The sequence below is a fragment of the Pelodiscus sinensis genome, chromosome W, assembly GCF_052426305.1.
Source record: "Pelodiscus sinensis isolate ZL-2025 chromosome W, ASM5242630v1, whole genome shotgun sequence".
In the NCBI taxonomy this organism is placed as follows: Eukaryota; Metazoa; Chordata; order Testudines; family Trionychidae; genus Pelodiscus; species Pelodiscus sinensis.
Window position 1 is genome coordinate 6518477 of NC_143084.1, and position 19531 is coordinate 6538007.

General features: G+C 52.1%; 1 protein-coding gene across 1 annotated transcript in view; it reads left to right on the forward strand.

Annotated features, from left to right (window-relative positions):
• LOC102451575 (citron rho-interacting kinase-like) overlaps nt 1-19531 on the forward strand; it is a 353172-nt gene that overhangs the window by 60614 nt on the left and 273027 nt on the right. The window contains 1 exon segment of the mRNA XM_075897800.2: nt 15986-16126. Within this exon segment, the coding sequence (XP_075753915.2) occupies nt 15986-16126 (141 nt within the window).

The window sequence follows — 19531 nt, forward strand, 5'->3', positions numbered from 1 at the left end:
TTTACGCTCCACCACGCCATTACTTTGGGGATGATACTGCAAGTGGACATGGTGAGTGACGTTAAACTGTAGGAAAAACTGCTGTAGTGCATTTGACTGGAACGGGGGGCCCCCATCAGTTTGCACTTGTCTGGGCACTCCCCAGGCAGCCAAGAGCTCCAGCAAGGCATTAGTGAGCGTGCTGGCCGTGGCGCGGCGTAAAGGCTTGCACCACGTTTGGCGGGACCCAAGATCTACAACCACAGCGCCCTTTGGGTACTGCTTGGCGCCAGGAAGGGGTCCAATGAAATCAACTTGCCACACCTGACCTGGTACAAACTTTTCAGCGGAAAAAGCCCCCGCACAATGGGATACTGTACCCATGTGTTTATGCTCCTGGCATTTTGGACACTGGCTAGTGACTGTGAGATCAGGAGGACCTAAGCAGGCGCGATTATAACGGTGGTAGTTTTTGTCTGTGCTAAAGTGTCCCCACTTTTAGTGGAGCCAGATGTCCAGGGGTTCAGTGCTAGGAGGCTCGCCTTTGTCATCATTGGGGATCGTAGCACTGACAGTGCTTACACTAGCCTCCTGCGACCTAGAATCTAAAAAGGCGTGGGCCCAATGTGTATCTGGTTTGTGTGAGGGGCAGTGGACTATAAAGCAGCACCGATAACGCTGACGGGCCATGGTAAGTAAGGGTTCCCAAAATTCTGGGTCTTTCTGGGGGGTCCCAGCCCCAGTGGCTAGCATGTAAACATACTTGGAATCAACGCCCATAATGAGGGGCTCGGTAGGGGGGTGGGTCTTAATGGCATGGTTGATTCCGATTGCGAATGCCTCGGCTTCTGCCTTTTGTGCTCCCATGCCAGGGGCTAGGACCCTTACTTCCAGGTGTTCGCATTTGGTGCAATACATGCCAGCCTTGTCTGAGCCTTTTGTACTGCCATCGGTTACAAGCCAGGGGTCACCCAAAATGCCGATAAAGGCGGGTCTGTTTTAATCATCATGGGCTTGACACAAGTCATCGTGGTGATTCCAGTGGCTCCAGCAGTACCTGGCTCGGCACCAAAGGTCAGACCACGTTTTATCCATGCCCCCGAAATCATAAGGGGGTACATCATCTAACCATTGGAGGGCTAACAACCCAGAGGCCCGCAGGATTCCCCAACAACTCCTCGCCCAGGGTTCTGCATACTTGAGGGCAAGCAGCAGTTTCCCATGGGGACCATACCGGTGTTCTGGCCCTTGGATACGGTGCATTTCTTGGTAAACTACCGCATCCTCCTGGCAGACCTCTAGAATGAAGTGACTATTTGTCCAATTGACTGCTACCGACAATTGCACCTCCGGGTCATAACGACTTAGGGGAGGAGGGGTTTCCGTGGCTTGCGCTAACACATGCAGAGCCTGACGGTGCTCCTCGCCCCAGGAAAAGGGAGCGCGTTTTCGGACTAGCAGCTGTAGCGTGTCTAGGGCTGAAGCGCATTTTGGACTCACAAAGTGGCGGTAGTAATTAAGCACCCCCAACAGTGCTTGTAACTCGCGCTTGTTTTGGGGGGGGTTAAGGGTCCACTTCCCGAGGGGTGACTCATTATCCAATTTGGGGGAAATTGTCTGGGGGGAGATCGTGATGCCTAGAAAGGTAAATGTGGTCGCTACATCCCTTTGGCTTTTTCCCTCGTTCACAACCCACCCATCGTGCTGTAGGGCATCCCATACAGCGATAAGGGTGACCTGTGTGGTGTCTTTTGCACTGCCGATAACCAAAATGTCATCGACATAGCTGAGGATGCGTGAACCCTCGTGGGGGGTGATCTTGTCGAGAGTGCGCTGTAGGTGAGCACTACAGACAGCGGGTGAGTTTCTGTACCCTTGGGGGCAAACTAGCCAATTAAACATGCGGCCCCCGAAAGAAAAATTAAGCACCCCCTTTTCATCTACCATAGGGACCTGGTAGAACATGTCTTTCAGGTCCAGTGTAGCCCCCCACACAAACATCTTGTTGCTCACAATGGCCAGGAGTTCCGGTAGTGAGTGAGGGGATGTAAACGGCACAGATTCTACGTGGTCATTTGCTCGGCGGTAATCTATGACCAGGTGGTATATGGGGGTCGTCTCTAGGACGATTCGGTTTAGGTATACCCCAGCCTGCTGAAAGATATTTGCTACCGCTAACTTCTCGTAGCTTTCCCTCGGCCATGAGGTTGTTTATTAGCATTCGGATTTGGCCGACGCCATCGGGGGTGGGTGGGAATGTGCTGGTGTTTCCATTGTGCGGGACTGACTAGCGTAGGGGAGTGGGCTAAAGGCTGGGAGGTCAGGCAGTTAGGTAGCGCTGACAATACTTGGTCTTTTAAGTCAAGTCGTTTTAGCTCCCCCACGCCAAGCAAGTTCTGGCCTCCTACCAGGGCTTTGACTCAGTGCACCCTCCCATTGTGAGTGATTTTAATTTCTACAAGCTCCGCTTGGGCGGCTTGGTTTAGGCCTTAAACCCACAGCTTCCTCCCTAGTTTTTTATGCGGTGTTGAGGGGGTGACTATGGATACTTGTGCGCCGGTGTCTAGTAAGAACCGGGTTCCGCTCAACTATAAGGGTGGCGAATGGCCTTAGATCGTCATCTGGGGCGGCCGCCTGATGGTATGCGGCCGCTACTCGTTTTTTGGCTGGGTGTTCAGGAGTTCGCTTTCATTGCCACATGGCTTGAAGCCCTTTGCTTTTGCTAAGAGGAGTTGTTCGGGGGTCGAGAGTCTCCTAACCTCCTCTTTGGTAAGCCCGCTGTTAAGCAGGAAACCAAACACGGCCCTCTCTTGGGGGGGTGCATTCGGGGTACGTTTTTCTCCCTTGGGGCCGGGGGTGGGGTCCTGAAGTTACGGCAGCTACCGCTCCTGCTGATGGTTCGGGTTGGTGGGTCAGAATGTGGATCTTATCTATTATGATGTACAAGCTAGTTAATGGTTGGTCAACAACAGTGCGTAACCACATTATTTGGCCAGCATCTGGATGCCCTGTGACCTCACAAACTGCATCTATTGCTAGTCCCGCAACTGGGATTTGTGAGATGTCATTGACAAATCTATGTGGCTGCCCCCCAGTCTGTTGGGCCGGTGTCAGGTTGAGGGGGTGCCTTGCAGGACTCGAAACAACTATAGAGAGTCCAGCTACTCCATACATTAGATCTTGTGGAGCTTTTACAGCTCCACGAGGGATGTTAAATGAGGCTAGCGTGGTGCCAATGAGCTGGGTGATCACAGAGGGGAGAGGGATTGGCCAAACATTATTGCGTTGGACGATGATGGGGTTTCCTGCCCCGCCATGCCAACTGGCGTTGTGCACCAAATAGGTGCACTACTCCGAGTCTACAATTTCGCTACCATTTTCTAAAGAGACGCGCCCCAACCAAATGACTACCGGTTCTCCGGGGCTTCTACGGGTGGCTTCAGCCAGTTCCCTCCTTTCCGCTGCAGTGCGGGTGCGGGAGACGGATTGAGTCGTGGTGTTACCTTGTTGGTCCACCAGGTGCTTGGTGACCACCACGGGGCAAACCTCCAGGGGCCGGTTATCTTCTTCGGTGGGGGCGGGAGATTTTTCGGGCAGGAGTGGGGCGGACGGATACGGGGGGGGGATGGTTCGGGTAAAGGTGGTTTTGGTTCCTCAACGGGGTTTTGTGTGCCACCAGCTCTAGCGCTGTTTGTGGGGCACATTTGCTGTGTGACTGTTCGTGCAGTAACTTCGTACTGGTCTATTAGGCGCAGTGCGGTTATGAACTGGCCGTATAGTGCTCCTAAAAGGTGGTGAGGTTCATAAGTATCAGGTTTTAACTTATGGCGCGTTCGCGCGTTTATGAGGGTGGCAGCTACGTTGGTGGCTAAGGTGTGTGCTCGGCCCCCAGTCTCTAAGTCGGGGTAGAATGTCGAGGGAGAGACAGAGGCTCCTGCCTTTTTTATGCAGGCCTCCATAGCCTTAAGGGCATGACGGGGGGTCGCTGCTGGATCTAGTGGCTTTTTAAGCCCTGCTAGTTTTACCTGCTTTTCCTCCAGCAACGGGAAAAAGCGACTAGTGGGGTGTGTGCGGAGGATGCAACCCAGTGACGGGCCATCAAGGCGTACCTCCCATTTTTGATCCCCAGTAGCGACACTCAGGTGTTCCAGTATGCTGTCACCTGTGTTGGTGATTTGGTGATATTGGGCATGGAAGAGTAAATCTTCCGGGGTTAAATTAGTTCTATCTTCCCACGTGCATCCTGTTCGTGACGCCATGTCGCGAGAATCACAGGTCCGATGATGCATACCCAAGGGGGGAAGGACAGAACCAGGTGGACAGTTTTATCGAATAAAAAATATTTATTTATGACAGTGATGAATTTATAGTATTTATTCTAAGATTTTTAATAGACCGTGTTAATAATGAATTTACAGTATTTATTATATTTATTCTATGGCTTCTAGTTAAACGTGTCAGAGATATAAGGATGGGAACGGCAAGGGGAATAGTCTCTAATCTTAAAATATCCAGCTACACTAATTAAATAACAGTGATAACTACAAACTCTATGTACTACCCAAAAACAACTACAACACTAAGCTTATACAACAAGGACAAATCAAATCATACATACCAACTTACACAGCACACGGAACATTTCACAGATATCAGTTCAGTTGTGAAGGCCTTGGTTACGCCCGAGAGTCGGGGGAGGTGGCTGGTCGGTTGATCAGGGCGGCAGCGCTTTGAAGTACACGAGAAGGCGCACGCACGGTGGTACGTGTGTTGCGAAGACCTCCTAGAGCGAACTGTGCCATGGGTATTTATCCCCAAATCTGCACATTGCTTTCCCGTGCTTGCATATTACCATATATGGCCCAATGGTCACCAAGTGGGGGGGGGGGGGGTCTGTGTCCCAGGGGTTGGGCCGAAACTGTGACCAGGTAAGCCCCGCAGTTCTCACGCCAAGGTGACGGGTGGGAGAGTCTGAGGCTATTTTCCCCTTTTCACACCTTCCCTTTTTCTAAAGGCAATGGTATGCAGGAAGGGTGCGGCTGGTTTCTCTCAAGGAGTCCTGCAGCCCACTATAGCAAGAGCGGCCTGGCCAAACTTTTTTACTGGGGGGGCAGTTTCTTTTCTCTAACACAGGTTAGACAGACACCTGTCAGGGATGATCTAGATAGTGCTTGGTCCTTCCGTGAGGGCAGGGTACTGGACTCGATGATCTCTCGAGGTCCCTTTCATTTCTAGTGTTCTATGAGTCTATGAAAATTCAATAAAACCAGACTTGAATGCCATCAGAAGCTCAGAAACAACCCTTGCAAGCTGCTGTAAATCAAGGCTGTTATTTGGATTTTCTCTCTGATACGAATCATGAAACAGTCATAATTTTTTGAAATGTGCCAGTCTGCCTGTCTCGAGATCTTTGATGAAGACAGTCAATTTTGACTCAAATCCAAACACTGCCTGCTGCAGAGTTAGGACTGTATTTCCTTGTCCTTGTAGCTTAAGGTCCAACTCACTCAAATGACCGGTAATGTCAACGAGATAGTAAAACTTGTGCAACCAATCACAGTCCAAAAGCTCGGTGTGTTTGACACCCTTCATATCCAAAAATGACTTAATCTCATTAATGCAGGTGGCAAAACGAGACAAAAATTTGCCACAAGATTACCAGGGAATATTGCTGTGGATTAGTAGATCGGGGTATTCGGAATCCATTTCCTCGATCAGTGACTGAAATTGACAGCGATTAAGGGCTTGCGCAAGAATACAATTGACAATGCGAATGACCAGTGCCATTACACTTCCAAGTTCGGTTCCACAAGATTGTGCATAAAGTGCCTTCTGATGCACAATGCAATGAAAGTTCAAAAGCGGGCGATTCAGCTGTTCTGACAAGTGTACGGAATCCCCTCTATTTGCCAACCATGCTAGGTGCACTGTGTGTACACACAGACACAAGATTATCTGACTGTATTTTTTTCTCGTTTACAAAGTTCATCACAGTTTTAAGGATGTCTTTGCCCCTTGTTTAATTTTTCATTAGTAATAATAATTTCTTCATGCACAGCATTTCCACAACTATATCATCCCAGAATACACAACTGATTAATGTCACATATGTCGGATGTCTTGTCCAAAGCAAATGAAAAATAAGTAGCTGCACTCAAATTTTGCATTTGTTCCTTGTCTATTTGATGGACCATTTTCACAGCTCTGTGATGAACTGTTTTTGCCAATAATGCCATATCTTGAATTTTCTGTAAGATTTTGTCCTTGTTGTGAAACTTGACAAATAGTTCATGACCAATTTTTCGCATGTTCTTTTCAAGTAATCCCTGTCAGTGAAAGGCTTTGCCGTCTCAGGTAATGCTGTATGAGCCCGCAAAACTTGCGGTGTTTAAACTCCCACCTTTTTTTGACCATGTCAGCAGGCTATTTTGTCCAATGTTCATTTTTCCCTGCAGCTCCCCGCAGGCTTTTTTTCATGTGTCACCCTCGGGGTATTTTGTAGCAAATGCTGCATGTTCTGTCATGAAATTCTTTTTTTGTTTGTTTGTTTGAGAACAGTCTCTCACTATAAATGAGACAGTGTGGAGATCCAGACTTATCCACAAATGCATACAAGTCTGTCCACTCCTTTTGGTACTCGTCATCTCTCTTTCTCTCTGCCATTTTTACTGTTAGGGGGTTACAGAGTTCACCATCATGTATGATGGTGGAAAGATTTCTTGACCAATCATATAAAAAGAGAATATACATGACCCTCAATGAGTGGAGAGGATGGATGGTTGTTAAAATGAACAGTTAAAGGTGAAATAGACAAAAAAATCATCTGAATATATGTAATTATGCATTTTAAATTTTGAAATAATTTTTCATTTTAATTTAAAAATGTGTGTGTATTTTGGGAATGCAAGAGCCATATTTGGTTCCATCCTGAGCCATATTTGGCTCTAGAGACATAGGTTGCAGACCCTTGATTTAAACTCTGCAGCATCTGCAATGACGCCATGCTCTTATTGGATGTGCACGTTAAGTGTTTTAGATGTCTGGGGGAGTCTCCTGTCCCTCAAGAGGATCACTGCTGCTCCAAACTGAAGGTGCGAACCTGCAGAGAGAGCTGCATCTCAAATTAATCATGCTGGAAAAATCTCAACAGCCAGTCTCTGACCCAGGCACTGAGGTGGCGGAAGTTCCCCAGACTGATAAAAGGGAAGAGACCTTCAAAGAAGCACGCCTTCTCAGTGCCACATAACACCCCGTCTCCAAAACAGTGCCCTATGGTGATACTGGCACCGACTGCCTCAATGGCACCTTGCCTCAGCACATATGACACTTCAGGCATCTCCAGCACCGGGCGCACTACCAGTAAATACCGCGTGCATGAGTTGTCGGAAGATTTTTCCCTCAGTGGTACCTGTTGGGTCAGCGGGGGAGCCCCCTGAAGTGGTACCACTATATCAGCTAATATATACCCCTGCTGGCCCTCCACCCCCTCAGTTCCTTCTGACCACCCGTGACAGTTGTTGGAATGTGCTCTTCTTGCTTCGCAAGTGTGCTTAGCAAGTGTGCTTAGCAGTTCTCGTTGGTTCTTCCAGTTTCCCTCATTCAAACTTTAGTTTAGTTTTAGTGTTAGCGGTTCATAGCTGTTAGTTATTGTTGTTAGAAATAGTTATGTTGTAAATAGTTAGGGGTTTGCATTTGCATCCCCCAAACGCTCCGTGCAGGGTGTGCCCGGGCCCCAAGGCTTCAAGCCCTGCGTGAAGAGCTTGAAGCTGATGCCCTGTGAGGACCTCCACAAAGCCTGCCTCAAGTGTCTTGGTGAAGCCCATCTTCTGGGCAATTGTAAGATTTGCCAAAGTTTCAAACCCTGAACTAAGCAAGAGAGGGACTCCCACTTGCAGATACTTCTTATGGAGGCAGTTGTTCATCCAGCACTGACCACTGAAGCACACCAGCTTCTGTGCGGGAAGCACCAGGACATTCACGTGCCTCTCTGGCACCACAGCGTACTGTGACTCAGCACTGCTCCCAGTCCCCATGCCTCAGAAGAAGTGGAGACTTAGCAGGGGCAGGTCTCCATCGAGGCATGCACTGAAAGTACACCCGCAGTCAGGGCACATGGCCTCTGTGGCCACGATGCCTAGGGCACAAGCTGAGTCCATGCCGTGACCCCGGATGAGGATCTTGCGGAGGTGGACTGACCCTTGACTCTGGACACATTTGAGGCCATGAGAGAGCTCATTGAGCTCATGTCATTCCCAGCTTCTCCATCCAGCATCGGGAGAGCCCAGGACTCTCAGCCTTCTGGCACCATGGACCTCAGCGCCAGCACCAAGGCCTCACCAGAGGACACCACTGACACTGCTGCCTTCCACACAGTCTCCCTGACCCTCCCCAGTACAGAGGGTTCCAGCATCATCAGTTGAGACGCAAACCGTGCCACCTCCTCTGCCCCAGCACCAGGGGAAGCTGGAGTCAATAGCCAGGCGTGCCCCAGCCCACCACTCTGGTACCGATGGGATCAGCACTGCCCTGGTTGGCCTCAGATTACTCCACCGATTCTGAAGCAGAGTCTGTGTTTTCTGCAGCAGGTGTGTCCCGGTCCCGGTCACAACACCACTCTTATTCGTGGCACCACTTCTGGCACCAGAGTGTACCCACGCAGCCACCACAGCCATCATGGCCACCCCAGTGACAACCACTGATGCAGTGACCTTTCTGGGCCCCCTGGGTTTGCCATCAGGCCCAAATTCTGGGCCCCTCTAGACCAGACTCCACATACTCAGGTCCTAGGGCCCTGTCCTCAGCAACACCCTTGACCTGCTACCTGACTTCTGGCCATTTCCAGGCCCCCTGAAAACCCTCCCCAAGACCGTCCGTGGATGAGGTCACTGAGCCTGCCCAGCCAGTGGCCTTGGGTCAATATGTGGTGTTGCAGGACCCAGTGCAGCACCAGGAATTGCGGGAGTAGGTATTGAAGGAGTCATCCTCTTCCTCCCCAGACGAGGCACTCGGGGGCTCCATTCCATCCATGCCCTCGATGGATTCCAGGTTGCACCAGGACTTGTTCAAGTGCCTCACCCAGAGCCTGGGGATCCAGGCCAAGTGGGTGTTGGAAGACTCGGACCCCACTGTGGACATTCTGGATGCCTCAGAGGGGTAGCCATGTTAGTCTGTAACTGAAAATACTTAAAAAACAAGTAGTCCTGCAGCACCTTAGACACTGACAAAAAATGTAGATGGCATCATGAGTTTTTGTGGGCACAACCCACTTCTTCAGATGAATGGAGTAAGGGACACCCCTACCAGAGTGGCACTCCACTCAACAAAACGGTGACTAAGATCACCAAGTCACTCTGGCAGAACCCGGCATCTGCCCCCCCGCCCCCCCCCCCCAACCGACAAGTGGGTTGAGCGGAGATATTTTGTCCCCCAGGTGAGACATGAATACCTGTTCTCCCACCCGCCACCAGGGTCGTTGGTCGTGCAAGCAGCGAACCACAGGGAATGGCAGGGTCAGCCGGGCCCTATGCCCAAAAATAGAGAGGCGAAGAAGATGGACCTCTTGGGCTGAAAGGCTTATGTCTCTGGCAGGCTGCAGCTCAGGATAGCAAACCAACATGTGCTCCTGAGCCGCTATGCCTAAAACACCTGGGCAGCTATGGACAAGTTCAGGGACTTTGTGCTGCAGGACTCCCACGATGAGTTAAAGACCCTTTCAGAGGAGGACAGGGTAGTCTCACGCACAGCCCTGCAGGTGGCCCTCAATTCAGAGGACACAGCAACCTACACAATGGCTACAGGTCTGGTCCTACACTGTAGCTCCTGGCTTCAGGTCTCCGGGGTACCTCCTGAACTCCAGATAAATGCTTCAGAGGACCTCCCTTTCGAAGGAGCTGAGCTCTTCTCCAAGCAGACAGATAACCATCTTCACAGTCTCAAGGACTAAATACATACCCCTGCCCTGCAAAGGCACTCCTATAATCCTAGGAACCAGCCACACCCTTCCCAGCAGGGTCCCTGACCTGATGCCGTTCCTGCTCATCATCAGATCAGGGGGTGAGACCCTCTAATAAGTCCCAGGGGCTGCACCAGGGATTTTGAAGGTGCACTCGAGAACAGTGTACCAGCTGCCACCTCATCCCTTCCCTTCCTGAATTGTTTATCCATCTTCCACTGTGCCTGGATGTCTGTAACGTCGGAACGCTGGGTCCTGGACACAGTGGAAAATGGATACTCTATCCCCTTCCTTTCACAACCCCCCTCCCACCCCCTTCCCCCTCCCTCTTCAGGGACCCCTCTCACAAGCATCTCTTATGTGAATAGGTGCAGCAGCTCCTTGATCTGGAGTGGTGGAAGTAGTTCCTATGGAGTTCAGGGGCAAGGGATTCTATTCCTGCTATTTCCTGGTCTCCAAGGCCAAGGGTGGCTTTCGTCCAATCCTGGACCTCAGGGATCTCAACACCTTCATCATCAAGACAAAGTTCAAGATGGTGACATTGGTGTCTATCATTCCCTCCCTCAGTCTCGGAGACTGGTATGCTGCCCTTGACCTAAAAGACACTTTCACATCTCTATCGCCCCTTGTCACAGATGTTTCCTCCATTTCATGGTGGGTCAGGACCACTACCAATTCACTACACTCCTTTTTGGCCTCTCTATGGCCCCATGGCTTTTTACCAAATGTATGGCCATAGTGGCCACCTTCCTTCGGAAGCACAGGGTTCAGGTCTACCCCTACCTGGATGATTGGTTGGTTCGGGGTCCCTCCCCTACCCAAATGCTGGAGCACATATCCCTAGTTCAGGTACTATTTTTAGACCTGTGTCTCCTTCTGAACGAAGCCACATCCATCCTGGTACCCACACAGAGAGTTTGTGGGCCCTCTGCTGGATTCTACAGTAGCCACGGACGGCCTCCCTGCCCAGAGCTCTGTTCCTAGCCATCAAGGAATCCATCCTGCATCTGTGGGCCTCTCCCATGACCACAGTCAGGAACTGTATGAGGCTCCTTGGGTTCATGGCCACATGCACATATGTAGTGCAGCACGCCAGGCTCTGCCTTCACCCCCTACAGCTGTGGCTAGCTTGGGTGCACAATCCAAGCTTCCACCAATTGGCCATGGTGGTGACAGTACCAGCAGATGTCTTAGTCTCTCTCAACTGCTAGCTCCAAGAGGAGGTGGTCTGCACGGGTGTGCTGTCCTCCTGCCCCCTGCCATCACTGCAGCTCGTGAGGGATGCGTCCGGCACCAGATGGGGAGCTCACATCAGGGACCTGAGGACACAAGGTATGTGGTTTCAGGAGGAGCTATCCCTTCACATAAATATCAGGAAACTGCAGGCAGTGCTCCTTGCATGTCAGGAGTTCCTTCCCCGGCTGAGGAACAGGGAGGTTTTGGTTCTATCTGACAATACGGCAGTGGTGTTCTATATAAACGAGCAGGGTGGTGCTTGTTCCCCTCGCCTGTGTCATGAAGTCCTCCTGCTCTGGGAATTTTGCATCTAGCAGGGTATTTGCCCAGTAACTTCATATCTCCTGGGCACCCAGAACAGCCTGGCCGACTGGCTCAGCAGGTCCTTCTCGGGTTATTAGTGGTCCCTCAGGGCAGACATGGCCCTTGGCATCTTCCAGAGGTGGGGGTTTTCCCTTCTGAACCTGTTTGTGACCCGCAGAAACAGGAAGTGCCCCTGTTTCTGCTCTTTCATGGGTCACAGCCTGGGGTCTCTGGGGGACACTCTCCTTACCCCTTGGCCCCCGGGACTGCTGTATGTGTTTCTTCCCTTCCCTCTAGTGCACAAGGTGATCCTAAGGGCCAGGGAATTCGGGTCCTCCCTCATTCTGATAGCACCAGTGTGGCTGAGGCAGCACTGATTCACGTCCCTGCTGAGTCTATCCGTGGAGAGGCCAATTGCCCTCCCGATGTACCTGGAACTGATAACGCAGGATCATGGCAGGCTTTGCCATCTGAACCTGCAATCCCTGAACCTCATGGCCTGGAAGCTCTGTGGTTGACAATGCTGCAGCATCAGTGCTCCAAGTGGGTCCAGGCAGTCCTGTTGGGGAACAGGAAAACACCTACTAGAGCCACATATTTGGCCAAGTGGAAACGGTTTTCTCTCTGCACTGCCCAGAGGGGGCTCTCCCCAATGGATGCTCTGGTCCCCTTGGTCCTGGACTATCTCCTCAACCTGGTCCTCCTCTTCAGTCAGGGTCAACCTAGCAGCTATCTCCGCTATTCACTTGGGTTCCCAAGGCAAGTCGCTCTTTGTGAATCCCATGGTTCACTGTTTTCTAAAGGGTCTGGACAGGCTTTATCTGCCAACATGTGCCCCTGTGGGACCTTAACCTAGTCCTTAATAGGCTCACCAGTCCCCCATTTGAGCCCCTGGCAACATGTTCACTACTACACCTCTCTTGGAAGGTGTCCTTTTACGTGGCCATCACAATTTCACGTGCAGCCTTGCAGGCGACTCTCAACGCTGCTGACATGGCCAGAAGATCTACAGCCACCGTTGTAGTCATGAGACGGGCATCATGGCTCAACTCTGCCACTTTCCCCTGCGAAATACAGTCCACGGTGGAAGATCTTCCGTTCGATGGGGGGAAAGCTCTTCTCAACAGAGACCAACGAAGGACTCTAGAACCACACCTCGGTCCTTAGGGATCCACACGCCTACACCTAGAAGGATACAATACAGATACCAACCTTACCCTAGACCAAGGTACCCACAATATATATATCATCAAAGACAAGACCAACAACAGCATCAATGTGGTTGTAACAGACCTCAGCGCAGAAATACACAGTCGAACTCGGTGAACCAACCACCTCAACAAAATAAGCAGATTTGAGGCTCCTGTCAAGGACCTGAAAACACACTCACTCTCTCCAGGATCACCATCTTCACATAAACTATTCCATCACCATTTGCTACCATTCTACAACAACTGGCAACATACAACATCAGATAAATGGGTTCTACAAACGATTCGGTCGGGATATACTATTCCCTTTACCTCTGCCCCCCCCCCCCACACCCAAGCACCTACCCTGTCCCTCTTCAGGGACCACTCTCACGATCTTAAAACAGGCAGCTGAGCACCTCATACAATTAGGTGTCATAGAACCTGTCCCCTCCAAATATAGGGGAAGAGGGTTCTATTCACATTACTTTCGCACACAGAAGAAAAATGGGGGTCGGCATCCAATCCTAGATCTCAGAGCCCTCAACAAATATGTAAATAAACAGAGATTCAAGATGGTGACACTTGCCACTATTATCCAAGCACTGGAGCAGGGAGACTGGTTTTCATTCCTCAACTTGCAGGATGCCTATTTTCATGTTACGAGTCACCCTTATCACAGACGTTTTCTTCATTTTATCTTGGGTTCCAATTGTTACCAATATATGGTCCTGCCATGTGAACTTTCTATGGCTCCGAGAGTGTTTTAGAAAATGTTGGCAGTAGTCACTGCCTACCTAAGGCAGCAAAACATCATTATCTTTCCTTACCTGGATGACTGCCTTATCAAGGCAAGATCCGAAGACGATTCAGATTGCTGCACGGCTGTAACCATATCATGCTTTCAAGCACTCGGACTGCAAATAAACAAAACAAAGTTAGTTCTTACCCCATCACAATCAGTACAATTCATAGGCGCACAACTGAACGCAACAGCCACAGCTTGGTACCTAAATGGTTCTCTGACTTAGACCTACAATGCTTGGAATTGGTTCAGAGGGTACTACTACACAGCAGGGCCAATTCCACTCGAAAAAGATGCTCGCAAAAATGGAAACGCTTTGTTCCTTGGGCTGTGGAAAGAAAGATCACACCCAATGCGGCACTTATACTTGAATACCTGCTACATTGGAAACCATCTGACCTCTCAATGAGTTCTATCAAGGTTCACCTGGCGGCAATAACGACCTTCCACACCAAAATTGATGACACTACCATATTTGCACACCCAATGACAAAGCGATTCCTCAAAGGACTGCAGGCTCTTTACCTAGGTATAACTCCAACAGTCAAGCTTTGGGACCTCCATCTTGTTCTCAATGCTCGTACCAGATGGCCCTTTGAACCCATGGCCACATGCTCTCTGCTGTATCTATCGATGAAGACTGCCTTTTTGGTTGCCATCACTTCGGCTTGGCATGTAGGAGAAGTGGCGGCACTAATGGCGGACCCCCTATATACCACCTTTAAGGACCAAGTAACCCTCTATACCCACCCAAAATTCTTACCAAAATTCTACCATCATTCCATGTAAACCAAATGATTCACTTTCCTGTGTTCTTACCCAAACGCCATGCTAATAAATTAAAAATAACAATGCACACGTATGTTCGCAGGGCATTGTCTTTTTATATACATAGGACAAAACCTTTCTGATCTTCACTGAAATTGTTTCTGTAGCAGAACACAAAAAGGGCAAAGTCATTTCATCCCAGAGAGTTTGCTGTTGGGGCTATGTCTAGACTGCCGCTTTTTTTTGGAAAAAGGTATGCAAATTGCGCTCCGCGTACCTTTTTCTGATAGTTTTTTCTGAAGAGGCTTTTCTGAAATTTGGCCCATCTACACTGGGCCAAATTTCAGAAAAGCCTCCTCTTTCGGAAGAGCCCTTCTTCCTCATGGAATGACGGGGTTTCTGAAAGAGCATGTCTGCTCTTCTGCAAAAAATATCAGAGGAGCAGATGCATTCCCTGGATGTGGCGGAGTTTTTCTGCGATACCTCCGTAGTCTAGACATAGCCTGGGGATTTCTGACTGCATCCGATTATGCTACGAGCACAATCAAGGCATTCCACCTACCTCAGTATGAGCTAATTCCACCAGAGCAGTGGCCACATCCGTGGCCTGTCTTCACAGGTCCCCATTGCAGACATATGCACAGCTGCCACGTGGGCATCTGACCAGACATTGCCAAGCACTACGCACGATCTCAGGGTCCTCTTTCCACAACTAATGTAGCCAAGACTGTTCTATTCACAGCATACTTACCTGATCCGAAGTCCCTACCTACATGAGGCACGTTGCTCTATAGTCACCTGCTGTGGAGCACCCACAGGGATGGCTCTCAAATAGGAGGTTACTCACCTTGAGCAGTAACTGACGGATGTTAGAGAAGAAACAGGCGACCCAGGAGTGGTTGGGGTAAACGGAACTGCTTTATTGCCCACTCACGTTTACCTCGGACATTCAACACAACGTCTGAGTGGCAACAACCTGGTGCCATTTACACTCTTTTATCTATTTTAGTATGTTAATTCACACGCCTATCACTACTTTCCCTAAAACCTTACAATGAAACTCCCATACAATGAATATTAACAAGCAGGTGATTATTATTATTATACCCGCCCCTAATTACTATTTACAGAATTTCTAATTAAATCAACACTTTTCTACACCACAAACTTTCCAAATCAATAGGTTACAGAGATTACAAGAGATGTAACCCTAAAAATATCTTACCCCCACTGGTGCTGTATAAGTAAAAGACACAACAAAGAGCAACTGCATACTTACTGATTTTTCTAGGCTACAGAAACAAAGGGAAAGAGCATGTTTATACATCAGGAAGGATAATACCTGTTTTGGCCAGACTCTTAACCTGTCTTTCCAGACTGTAGAAACAAAGGGAAAAAACATGTTCAAGGGTAATACTGTGGCTGAACTCCTTAACCACCAGTGTATAGCAATCCCAGACCCCTATTAATTTTTACATATCCCAACAACGTTCTTCGAGATGAGCGTCTCTGTGGGTGCTCCACTACCCTCTCTTCCTCCCCCCTGGACACTGCTGTAAAGACTCTGGTCGATAGTGCTGGGATGCGCTGACACCTGCTGTGGAGCACCCACAGGGACGCTCATCTCAAACGTAAATTCCTGCTCAAGGTGAGTAATCTTCTCATCTGAGGTTACCATCATACTGTACCTGCATCTGTTAGAATGTGTGCGTGACAGTACTAATATTTACTAATTGTTTTCTTTTGTTTTAGGCTGTGAAAGCCAGCTCTGAGGCTACTGAACTTCTTCAGAATATTCGTCAGGCAAAGGAGAGATCAGAGAAAGAGTTGGAGAAATTACAGAATCAGGAAGACTCTAATGAAGGCATGAAAAAGAAACTGCTTGAAGCAGAGGTGCGTAGAGAATTTCTGGCTACACTGGAGTAGTCAGTAGGATGTAACTAGACTTAGAAACCTCTATTTTGAGAATGGACAGGATCGCTGTAACAGCTTGTCAGAGGAGAGAGATTAGAAAATAGCGATTATTCATTCTTTTATAAATGTATTTCTCTGAAGAATACTTACTGGGGTGTGTAAGCCTGTAGGGCTAGGGGAGGGGTGCCTCCCCCTCGGGGTCAGTGGGTAGCCACTCCGCCTCACTACCCCCTGCTTAGTCTCTTGGGGAACTTTCCCAGCTCTACCGCCTGCCCTCCGCCACGTGCCCCTCCCCTTCTCGCTAGCACCCTCCTCCTCTGCATCCAGCTAAGCAGGGAGGAGTGGTTGGTGCCCCTTCCTCAGTTGCCCCTCCCTGAATCTAGTACCCTCCTCCCATCCGCCCCCCTTCCTTTCACTGATGCCTTCCTCCCCTGGTAGAACTCCAGCAGCTCTGACAGGTCTCATGGAAGACCCCCCGGGTGGATAAAAAAGAGCTGCCCGTCGTATCGAAGTGCTCCATGCTGGACTACCGGCCCTAAAGAGGAGTCTCTGCAGGGCCTGGAGGTGGAAGGTCCGGACCTGGCTGCGCATGCAGACCAGGCCCTGACCCCCCCCCCTCCTCCAGGGGGAGCGATAGAACCCCTGCAGAGACTCAATGCAGTCCTGGCCAAAAGAACTCCAGGGCCATCCTCTGGAGCTTGGCCAGGACCTCCGGGGCCGGTGTTGAGCCGGTGCCAGAGCATAGACAGGACCAGCTGATTGAGCACCAGCGCCCTCCCCTGAAGGGAGAGACAATGGAGCAGTCCTGTCCCTCTCCGCAGCTGCTCACCCACCCTGGCCTCCAAACCTTGCCAGTTTTCCGGCGGCGAGGGATGTGTGGACTCGGGGCTAGATATAGGTTCATAAAGGGCAGGATTGGGACCAATGGCATGAACGGGGGTGAGGGGAGGATCGGGACAGGGAAGGGGACCAGAGCTTTGGGCAGGGTCATGGGGTAGGTCCCCCGGGTCTATGCCACCAAGCTGTGGTGCCTCCTGAACGGGAACCAGGGGGGCAGGAGTGGGAAGGGGGCCCGCGATGAAGCCAGGCTCAGACAGTTGAGCAGAGCACAAGTCTGCAGCCATGGCGTCAGCTGGAGTGATGGTTTTTGCTGGGCCCCCAACAGGGAGGGAAGATGACCGCCCCGCCTCAGGTGTGGGAGAGGGGGTGCCCTCAAGCCCGGGACCCAGCTGCTCGGCGCCAGCTGTCACCCCTGAGGGCTCGGCAGCCTCAGCTGCAGCGCCCGAGTCAGCTGGGCCAATGGACAACAGCAGGGGCGCCCCGAGAATGAGGACGGGGTCAGCCACCTGGGGCATAGGGTTGGGGGGAGAGGGGGCGGCGCAGCAGAGTCGCTGCCCAGACTGAGGCCCGCTGACAGAGGGTTGTCCTCCCCCTGGGAGAGCGGGGTCAGACCCAGGGCCTCGATCTCCTCAAAGATGGAGCTAAGCTCCATTCCCACAGCCCCGGAGCCTTCCCCGCCAGCCAATGAGGCAACAATTACCTTGGCGGTGGCAACGGAGGGCACAGCTGGTACCGGGGCCGGGGGAGCTCCTGCCGAGGCCTCCTCTGGGATGGGCTGTGCAGGTGGGATGGCATCATCCCCCCTCGCTGCCACGGCTTCCTCAGCCGGCCCCTCCTGCTGTTGCTCGCCGGGGGTATTTTTGACAGCACTGGCGCCCCTCGGGATTTTTCGGAGGGGGGCCTTCCCACCCTCCTCGTAGGAGGGGGGAGATTCAGCCCGGGGAACGCGGGCTCGGTGCTTGCCCCGGACGAGCGTCCAGCCCTCTGAGGTGGAGGGCTGGTCAGCAGGGGTGAGGCCAGGGGGTGCAGTTGTTGTTCGGGGGGGAAGATGAGGCAAGGGAAGGAGAGAGGGGGGTAGGGAAACCTCCCCCTGAGGGGAGCCCTCTCCCTTGTCCAACAGCCACCACACCACCCTCTCCTCCTTGGAAGCCGGAGAAACCGTTTGAATGGAGGCGGAGCCCACCTGCTCACCCGGGCATGCCGGAGGGGGTGCCTCTGGCTCCCGAGCAGAGCTGTCAGTTGGAGGAGGGGCAGCCGTGAAGGCCGGACTACCAGGGGGGCCGGCGGCGTTAGGGCCGGCGCCCTCCCGGACCCCGGGGGGCCCAGACACCTCTTCCGACCGGGCCAAAGGGCAGTCCCTCAAGACGTGCCCCATTGCCCGGCAGAGGAAGCACCAGGTCTCCCCCGTTGAGTAATGGACCTGGTAGAGGGCCCCCGGTAGGATGAAGGACCCCTCTAGCACTGCCACGCGCCACTGGCGGCATCTGGAGCTGCACTTGCCGGCGGAAGGACAGCACGTGGCAGAGGGCGGGGTCCTTACAGACCAATGGGAGAGGGATGATGGTGGAGATGAGCCGCCCCAGGGTGGAGAGGGCAGGTAGCAGGGTGGCATTTGGGAGGAAGGGCGGGACAGAGGTAAGGACCACCCGTACGCCCAGGTCCTCCAATGGATCGAGGGGCACATGCACGCCCCCTACCACCAGGCCCCTCTCCACCACCTCCTGGGCAGCGACCTCTGAGGCAAGGAAGAACACGACCTTGTCATACATCTTGGAGACGGCGACCAGGAGGCAGCGGACGCTGTGCCTCCTGGTCAGGGTGTGGAAGGGGCCCCGGCCACCTGGGATGGAACTGGAGGCAGCAGTCGGGGCAGATGATGTGGCGGCATGTGGGGGGGTGGCAGCGGCCACCTGGGCGTACACTCTGGGGGCTGTGGGTGGATCGCCCCCAGAGCTGGTGGGGGGAGCGACGGGAAGGAGGGGCTGTGGCAGATGGCGGGGCCGCAGTGGGTGGGGCGGCCTCGGCCACGGAGGGTTTGGCCTTCCGGGCCGGGCCTTTGTCCTTTTTCTTCCCCTGGCTCTGTTTTCCAGCCGAGGTGGAGGCTGTTCCCGAATCTGATGAAGCGTCGGCCGTGGCGGAGCTCTGGCCGGGGGTCGGGAGGTCAGCTGCAGCAATTTTTGGGGTTGGTGGCAATGGGGGAACTGTGGGGTCAACAGGGGCAAGGGCCTCCATCATCATGGGGAGAGGGGTGGAAGGAGGCACAAAGGGCAGGGAAGGGGGCAAGGGTGAACCACCAAGCAACGGGCAGTGGAGGAAGGCATCAGCGAAAGGAAGGGGGGCGGATGGGAGGAGGGTACTAGATTCAGGGAGGGGCAACTGAGGAAGGGGCACCAACCACTCCTCCCTGCTTAGCTGGATGCAGAGGAGGAGGGTGCTAGCGAGAAGGGGAGGGGCACGTGGCGGAGGGCAGGCGGTAGAGCTGGGAAAGTTCCCCAAGAGACTAAGCAGGGGGTAGTGAGGCGGAGTGGCTACCCACTGACCCCG